The following is an 8,991-nucleotide window of genomic DNA, read 5'->3' as shown; positions in this document are numbered from 1 at the left end:
TCCAGCCTTGGGAATGCGGCAGCTTCCGCATTCCCGTCCCTTGCCTGTTAAAAACAAGTGCCGCTACGTGTTTTGGTGCGCTTGGGTCGCTCTGCAGCGGCGTGTTTACTGTAGCCTTACTGGAGGTCGGTGAGAAGCAAGCATTAAGGTTCTCGGTTCTGATGGGTTTCCTGGTTTTTTCCCTTTGTGTGCCTTAACTGTGATCTACATATGGAAGGTCAGATTTGGTTTTTGCCTCGCTCCCTTCAACTCAGTAGTTTCCAAGCGTACAAGCTCAGGGTGACGCATCTGTACCAGCTGAAGCAGCACAGTATCTTGGTTTCTGTTGGCGAGGACGAAGAGGGTATTAACCCCTTGGTAAGTCAAACGACAGAGAGGGAGAAACGCATTTGTATTATGGGTCCGTGTTAAGACTACTACGATTTCCTCGGCCAATCTTTCTCACGTCAGGTGGCTTGCTCATTCTGGGGGCTGTTACGCTCGATGCCAGCTCTTGGCCTCTAATATCTCACATTTTGCTTAGGCCAAATCGTTGCTGTTCGTAGGTTAAAGTCTGGAACCTGGAGAAACGAGATGGTGGCAATCCTCTTTGCACGCGAATTTTTCCAGCGATACCGGGTAACAAGCCCACAGTTGTATCCTGCCTGACTGTCCACGAGAATCTTAATTTCATGGCTATTGGTAAGTAAAACTGAACTGCAACAGCTTACGAAAAATAACTACGGTCCTCCGTCAGACATAAGGAAAACTAATAGATAGCACAAAAATCAGCATAGAACGTCTTGACAGTCTTTCTTCTCGTGCGGTTTTTTTGTTATTGTCGCGGAGAGATGGCGTATCTTGCGCTGTCGGAGAGCTCGAGAAGATAAATATGTGAATTTACCCCGAGTCTGGATGTATCACAGTAATAACTTGGTACTTAAAAGGGAAGTGTGTAGTTTTAGTTGCCGTCACCTTTCCTCGCTAGTCGGTAAGGTTACACGTTTATTGAGCTTAGTACTAAATTCAGCTGTTGTTGTAGTACAGGAAAAAACATAGGTTTTGTGATACCTAACGTTAGAGAGGTTTTTTTTTTTTTTCAAGTGCTGTGTAGAAACCTTTTTGTAAAAGAAAGAAGTCAATTTCCCTTTTTGGATTTAACCGTTCTTTGTAATATTTCTTGCTTAACGTCTGACAGAGTGAGAGCAGTAATGTTGTGAGGTTGAGAGCGCTGTCAGCGAGCTGGTCCCTGCGCTGAACTCAAAAAGCTTTCCGTACGTGTGTTGTGGCCTTCCACCCTGGGAACCTGGAGGAGCGGGGCTGTCGACGAGCTGTGAAAATAGCGTGTTTTACTCGCTTTTAAGAAATCTCCCTCTAGTCTTTTTACAGCGTGGGGTAAAAAGGTGGTTTGGCGCAAACTTCCTTGCCATGAGGACCTGCGGCAATCCTATTACGTAATACCCTGCTGGCGAGCAAGGCGATGTCACTGACTGGAGCTGCCCTAACTTAGGCTGGATAATATTTCAGGTCTGCTATATAGGTAACAGTTTAGTCTGTCCTATTCACCAGGTTTTGCAGATGGGAGCGTTGTACTTACAAAAGGAGACATCACACGAGACCGGCATAGTAAGACCCAGATCCTACACGAAGGCAGTTATCCGGTTACCGGCCTTGCTTTCCGACAGTCTGGCAAAACAACGCATCTATTTGTGGTGACCACAGAGAACATCCAGGTGGGAAGTTAATAGGGGAAAAATGAGACTCTGACTTGCAGATTGCGTTGGCTTCAGAGTCTAGTTCAGAGCGATCCCCAAAACCTTGCATTTCCTCTGTAGTCTTACATGCTTTCAGGGAAAGACTATCCTCACCTGGAACTGGACAGTCACGGTTGTGGATTGCGCTGTTCATCTCTCAGTGACCCCTCCCAGGATCTCCAGTTCATCGTGGCAGGAAACGAATGTGTGTACCTTTATCAACCGGATGAACGTGGCCCCTGCTTTGCCTTTGAGGGACAAAAGCTGATTGTTCACTGGTATCGGGGGTACCTCATCGTTGTCTCCAAGGACCGAAAGACTTCTCCAAAGTAAGGCTCCTCGGAACAGATGATTTTTTTTTTTTCACGCTTGCAGCTTCCTGCTTTCCCTCTTTTTCCTTCTTCCCTGTGAAGCTTTGCGCTTGGGGGCTGATTGCAACTTTGTCAGAAGTTGTTAGGGTTAGGGTTCGTCCGGACCCATATATCGATTTACTGCTGTTGTGAGAGCGGCACAGCTAGGCATGCTGAATGAGTTGGATTTTCTTTCCCGATCTAACGCATAGATGGAATTTGTGTATAAGTACGCAGTTGTTTTGCCTTTGGGTCTGCTTAGTTTAATCGCCCAAATGAATGCCATTTGTCTTGCTCTGTGGACATCCCTAGTTTGCATAGGTGTCAAGAATTCAAGTTACGCTCTCATTGTTTTGTAAAACTTTCTTCTGCTCTCCAGGTCGGAGTTTGCCGGGAATGAGGCACAGAATTCGGACAAGCAAGTCCTGAACATCTATGATTTGTGCAACAAATTCATTGCGTACAGCTCGATCTTCGACGATATAGTGGATGTCTTGGCAGAGTGGGGTTCTCTATATGTGCTGACCAGAGACGGGAAGATTCACGTACTGCAGGAGAAGGATACGCAAACAAAACTCGAGGCACGTAAATCTGTTTTGTTACTAGTCTCTGCCTTATGTCTGTCAGATGGTGCTGACTCTGCAGATGTAAAAGTCAAACCGTTCGGCCGAGCGAGTTACGTAACGAGTGACCTGATAGCTCTTCAGCTTAACCGATGTTATAAGGCGTTTAGTGTTTAAAAGCCCAAGCACGCGTATGCGTTATGGCACCAAAAAGAAGAAACGGCTCGTTTTTCCGGGTGCATTTGAACTTGCTTTGCGGGGTGGTGTTTCCCTCATGCTGCTCTGGTTACCATGTGTTTAACAGATGCTCTTCAGGAAGAACTTATTTGAAATGGCCATTAACCTGGCCAAGAGCCACCACTTGGACAGCGATGGTTTGTCAGAGATTTTCCGGCAGTATGGCGATCATCTGTATAACAAGGGGAATCACGATGGAGCCATCCAGCAGTATATCCGGTAAGAGCGGGTCCTGCGGAGCCGTGACCCTGTAGTACACATGGGAGCTACGGAGGCCTTGATTTGTGCTTCAGCTTGGGAATAAAAACAAAGCAAAACAAAAAAAGCACGATTTGAGGTGAAAATTCTGCTGGTAGAGAGAAACTTGTCAGTGAGATTAAAAGTCTCAGAAAAAGTTGCTTGAAAATCGCTCTGTAGACCTTAGGATAAAGTTCTCCTCTCTGATCATTTTAACGTGAGTAACAAAGGCACGTTGGGATGGAGATGATGTCACGATAAACAAGGGATCGCTCTAGGGTGAGGTGGATGATGTGATCTGACTGTACAGCAGTCTTTTTGGAAGATGCTCAAACAGCCTACTGTCTGTTCTGGAACATCTCAGGGGGTCTTTTAAAACTTGGAGCAGCCTGTTTTGGGGCTTACTGAAAACTTCATGCTCGGTGTCTTTGACGTGCCCCAATGCCTTACGTTCACGTAGTCCTGAAACTTTGGAGTCCTGATGTCTAGCAACAGTTGGCACGTGTTTTATCGTCAGCTTGCGTTAAGTGTTTGGATAACCGTGGCTAAACTGCTCTGTGTGGGCATGGGTGTGTGAAGCTGACTTGGACATGACTGAAATGAAGGCTGACGTAGCTTTTGTTCCCCTTTTTTTGGGCTCCCTGGTTACCTGTGGTCAGAGCGTAGTCTATCTTCTTGCCCCTTCTTTTAAAGGAGGTTTAATCCCTTGTGTGCTGTCACCGTCGTCCCAGTTGCAGCCTTCTTAGAGGGTTATTTGCATCGCCGTGCGTGCGGACAGGTGGTCTTACACCGTAACTAGCTGTCGCTTCTGACGCGTAGCTGAGCGGTCCCGAGTGGGTTAGTGCCTGATGAAGTTAAGGCTTCTCTGTGCTCTGCTGTTAATTTCTCCATTTATTTTGACTTACTGGGTTGACGGTCTCTCGTAATGTGACTCTTCCCCTCCCAGAACCATAGGGAAGCTGGAACCATCGTATGTTATACGGAAATTCCTGGATGCTCAGCGTATCCACAACCTCACAGCTTATCTGCAGACGCTCCACCTGCAGTCCCTGGCCAATGCAGACCATACTACTCTTCTGCTGAACTGCTATACTAAACTCAAAGACAGCTCCAAACTGGAGGAGTTCATTAAGGTATTGGGGGAAGGTGAAAATGTGCAATGCTGTTATCGTAATAATTAAAAAGGGGTAGCGGTGGCATTGTAAGTAGGCTCCTGTGGCGCTGTTGAGAAGAGAGAAGAATGGACTTGTCCCCCAGTACCCCTGTCTTTGCTCCTTTATTTCCAAGCTCTTGGGCACATTTGCCGTTTGGCTGGCTTGCCATCCGAGTCCGGAGCGCGCCGGCTTCTGCCGGCGTGACTAGGAAGCTAAGGGAGAGGCGGTTAAACTACTTCTCTGCGTGTACGATCTTTCCCTTGCATGGGAGGTACCGAGTTATTCCTGCTCTGGCTTTCCTCCTCTTGCGTAACTGGTTGCTGCTTGTGGACTGTGGGAATGTTGGTGAGGGAGCATCTTTCTGCTTCTGTTCTTGTAGACGAGCGAGAGCGAGGTCCGCTTTGACGTGGAGACGGCGATCAAGGTGCTGCGTCAAGCGGGCTACTACTCCCACGCTGTGTACCTGGCGGAGAAGCACTCGCATCATGAATGGTACCTCAAGATCCAGCTAGAGGACATCAAGGTGAGGAGACGTTATTGCTCTCGTGTTCTTACTGGGGAGAATACCGCATCTCTAGCCTGCTCTTTAGTGAGAATACCGGTTCGCTGACGCCTTCGCGGCGGCTATCGTGCCGACGGGATTGCTGAGGCGGCAGTAACAGCAACTGCTGCCGCTTGCACATCGGCTTTCCGCTTTTGGCTTGTGCGGTAGACTAGGCCTGGAAATCGGAGGGTCTGAACTTGTTCGGTTTCAGATGTCGCTTTTTGTAGCACCCTTTAAGAGGCGGGAGGGTTGCCAGCAAGAGATCGAGCTAAATCGCGCTCTGTTTCCGCCGGGTTGCAGCCAGTCTTCCTCCCTGAGGAGGAAAATGAGCAGGAATAGCGAACTGGGTGATAATTCGGAGCAAATGGTGTTCGTGGCGTACTCGCAGCGTGTCTTTGATGCTTTCTGTTCTAACCTTGAAACGGAGAGCAGGGGAAAATGTCACGTGATGGTTTTGCCGTCTGCCTCCAACAGAACTACCAAGAGGCTTTGCGCTACATTGGAAAACTGCCTTTTGATCAGGCAGAGAGTAACATGAAGCGGTACGGTAAAATCCTGATGCACCACGTCCCTAATGAGACCACAGAATTGCTGAAGATCCTTTGCACTGATTACCGGCCATCGGGAGACAATGAAGGACCTGGGATGCTGGAAGGAAAAAAGGTACAGTTTGCGTTGACTGAGAGTTGTTGCGCTCGAGTGGTACCTTTTGCAGTGCCTTGTGGTGCGGGTGTGATGTTTTAGGTGTAATGAGAAGCCCTGTCCTGGCACACTGGTAGTCCCAGACACGAGAGTTCGCTTAAAGTTGTCACTCAGAACCGACTACGGCCGCAATCGGCATCCCGTACCATGCTGTACCCGTCCGTCGCAGGCTCTGGGAATGAGCGCTCCGCACGGCAGGGAAGAAGGGCCGGTCTGGCTGAGACCGATCTGGGTTGCTTGACTTTTTCTGGCTGTGTTACAGGCTAATTCAGAGGAATTCATTCCGGTCTTTGCAAACAACTCCCGAGAGCTGAAGGCTTTTCTGGAGCACATGACTGAGGTGCAGGCTGACTCTCCGCAGGGTGTCTATGATACTTTACTGGAACTTCGACTCCAGAATTGGGCACATGAACGAGACGAGCAGGTTTGTGTTTTGAGAGGGAGACTCGGTGTCTTTCAGTCCTGTTTGCATTCCTGCTAACCCGTAACCTTTCCAGATGGGCATTGATAACATGAGGCAAGACATACGCTGTGCTCGACAAATGGCACATAAATGAGAAAGCGGCCCACTAGCTGGGAGAATAGTCCTTTCAGTGAGGCTGAACTTGTTTTGCGTGAATCTCATTTAAGGACATATTCCAGACAATACAGCCTCTGTGGGCAGATGCCTCTCCCACAAAAGTAGCTCTGTGTGCTCGCCTCGATCTCTGAGGATGCTGGCTGTTTGGGTGAAAGGGGTTGCATCCTGTTTGCTTAAAAGGGATAGAGGGCGAATGGCAAAACTGTCCTCTTCGAAAGAGCTGCAAGTTGTTGTCGGGTCTTAGCGCAAAATGTTCTCTGTGTGCGCATTGCTCTGCCCCCTGACCTCTCCCCCTTCTCTGTAGATCAAGGAGAAGCTGCACAGTGAAGCCCTCACCCTCCTGAAGAGTGGAAGGTTCAAAACAGTCTTTGATAAGGCCTTGGTCTTATGTCAGATGCACAATTTCAAGGATGGTGTCCTTTACCTGTACGAGCAGGGCAAACTGTGAGTGTTGCTCTTGTCTGTAGAGTCCCATCTCTCCCCCCTGCCGCAGGGATTTCTGAACCTGTTTAGTATCTCAAGACGAGAAGTGTAGATCATGGCTCAGCTGAAAATAGGGCTGTTACGTAGAGAGCGAATGACAGACCTGTCTTGGCTTCTACGTGAATGTCTGGGGATTGCACGGCTGGGTGGAAACCTGAGGTACCTGTAACAACTCGAAAGGAGAGTTGGATTGTTGCAGCTGATGAGTCTCTTTCTCCCGTAGTTTCCAGCAGATCATGCACTACCACATGCAGAATGAGCAGTACAAGAAGGTGATCGAGGTGTGCGAGTTGTACGGAGACCAAGAGGCTTGTCTCTGGGAACAGGCTCTCGGCTACTTTGCGCGGAAGGAGGAGGACTGCAAAGAGTATATTGCTGCGGTGCTGAAACACATCGAGAACAAGAATCTTATGCCTCCGCTGCTTGGTAATAATGATGTGTGGCACCCCCCAAAAAAAACCCGACACCGAAATCCCAATTAGTTTACAGCACTCTCTGTAGATTAGAAATTTGAGAGAATTATCGACAAAGTTTGAGCCTGCTGTTTGAAGTAGTAACCTGCTCTCTAGGGAACAGCGATACCAGTCACAGCTCCCCACTTTAGCGAAAAAGATCTGCAGATGATTTCTGTTCTGTCAGTGTGGGGAGGTGAAGGGCTTGCTGAAACTCCTGCTGTGCCTCGGTAGAGGAGCCGAAATGGAATCTAATCCGCTCGATCCTTGCTTTGTGCTTTGCCCCTTTTGGTCTGAGCTATCTAAACACGCTCCCAGTCACCCATTTCTGGAAGAGGTCAAGCTGAAATAGAGCGTTTAAATGCGCTCTGCGGTTTGGTAAGAATGCTGACTGCCTGTGCCTGTAAGCGGCCTTTTACGGGAAAGCGATCTCTCCGGGTAGGACTAGTGTAGCAGCAGTGTTTTTGCTTGTCGTTAAACTGACATCTCGGTTGCTCTCAGTTGTGCAGACGCTGGCTCATAACTCCACAGCCACACTGTCTGTGATTAAGGATTATCTTGTCAACAAGCTGCAGAAGCAGAGCCGCCAGATAGAGCAGGATGAGCAGAGAATTCAAAAATACCGCGAAGAAACGACAAGGATCCGCCAGGAGATCGAAGAGCTAAAAGCAAGGTGCGGGTCTGCGTGCTCTCTTCTTTTATATAGGATAGAACTGTTGTTTTCTTTTATTAAGGAAAAATATCCTTTGTCTTTCTCGCCCTTCTGCCTCCTCTCGCTCTCTCAGTCCCAAGATCTTTCAGAAGACCAAGTGTAGCATTTGCACCAGCGCCCTGGAGCTGCCTTCAGTCCACTTCCTGTGTGGTCATTCCTTCCACCAGCATTGCTTTGAAAGCTACTCTGAGAGCGATTCAGAATGTCCTACTTGCATGCCGGAGAATCGCAAAGTGATGGACATGATCCGAGCCCAGGAGCAGAAGAGAGATCTGCACGACCAGTTTCAGCATCAGGTAGAGTAACGTTGGCTGTCTTACCGAGTTTAAATAGATTGGGTTTAGATTCATTTACAGATCCCCAGAAGCCAGTAGAGAGGGGTAAGGCTGAAAGGATTTTGTAAACGAGGTTATGTTGACTGCGACTAATGAGGCGTTAGGCCCGAGGGTGACTGCATTATGTATAGGGCATAAAGAGTCCTCGACGCTCACCCTCGCCTGACCCGAAACGGATCGAGGCCTATCGATCAGTGTGACAGCTGGTCAGCAAGTCGTGTAGAACAAATTGAGGAGAAAGGAAAGAAAGTTGCGTGAATCTGAACAGGGAGGGGATGGTTGCAGTCGGGGCACACCAAACGTGTCGTGTTTGCATTGTGTTTCACCAAGGATTAAGCGGCGAAGTTGAGAACGGGGCATTCGCTAGAACGTTGCCGCATGTGTAAACCAGAGTAGCTGAGGCAGATAAGTAGATAGATAGAGTAGCTGACGCTTAAGATAATCGTTCATTTTGGTGGGTGGCTGGAATGTAGGAGTGAAATGAGAAGTGGAACGGCCAGCGGCAGAAAACTTCAGCGGAGGAAGCTGCGCATTCGGCACTTGCATTGAACTAGCAGAATGGCCAAGGTGCAACTCAGGCCGCTCTGCGTGTAATAAAAAGGCTGGAAGGGGAGGGGGTGAAAGGAAAGGGGCTGGAGGCAAGAGGCGCCGGAGGCTTTCGCTGATGCTGCTGCTGCTGCTTTGTGTCCGGCAGCTCAAGTGTTCCAACGATGGCTTCTCCGTTGTCGCCGACTACTTTGGGCGAGGTGTCTTCAATAAGCTCACCCTCATCACGGACTTGCCCCCGGGAAAGGCGGCTACGACGATCGAGGCTGGCCTGCAGCGGGAACTGCTCATCCACACCAAGCGCAGCACCTGACCCCGCGCCGTGTCAGCGCCCGCGCTCTCGCGTTGTACGGGGCTGCCCCG

General features: G+C 49.1%; 1 protein-coding gene across 1 annotated transcript; it reads left to right on the top strand.

The window, feature by feature from the left end:
* The first annotated feature begins 210 nt into the window (after nucleotides 1-210).
* On the top strand, nucleotides 211-8,970 carry VPS11 (vacuolar protein sorting 11 homolog (S. cerevisiae)). The gene is made up of 15 exons (XM_010291135.1): nucleotides 211-357; nucleotides 546-681; nucleotides 1,549-1,712; nucleotides 1,815-2,062; nucleotides 2,463-2,664; nucleotides 2,951-3,102; nucleotides 4,067-4,253; nucleotides 4,654-4,797; nucleotides 5,293-5,481; nucleotides 5,783-5,944; nucleotides 6,405-6,544; nucleotides 6,807-7,009; nucleotides 7,537-7,708; nucleotides 7,821-8,043; nucleotides 8,777-8,970. Exons 1-15 carry the CDS (start codon nucleotides 211-213, stop codon nucleotides 8,939-8,941), a joined length of 2,634 nt encoding a protein of 877 aa, XP_010289437.1. The 3' UTR covers nucleotides 8,942-8,970.
* Nucleotides 8,971-8,991: the final 21 nt, after the last annotated feature.

The sequence above is a fragment of the Phaethon lepturus genome, unplaced genomic scaffold, assembly GCF_000687285.1.
Source record: "Phaethon lepturus isolate BGI_N335 unplaced genomic scaffold, ASM68728v1 scaffold55527, whole genome shotgun sequence".
NCBI classification, from domain to species: Eukaryota; Metazoa; Chordata; class Aves; order Phaethontiformes; family Phaethontidae; genus Phaethon; species Phaethon lepturus.
The sequence above is the reverse complement of the archived record's forward strand: the minus strand, read 5'-3'. Positions and strand labels throughout refer to the sequence as shown.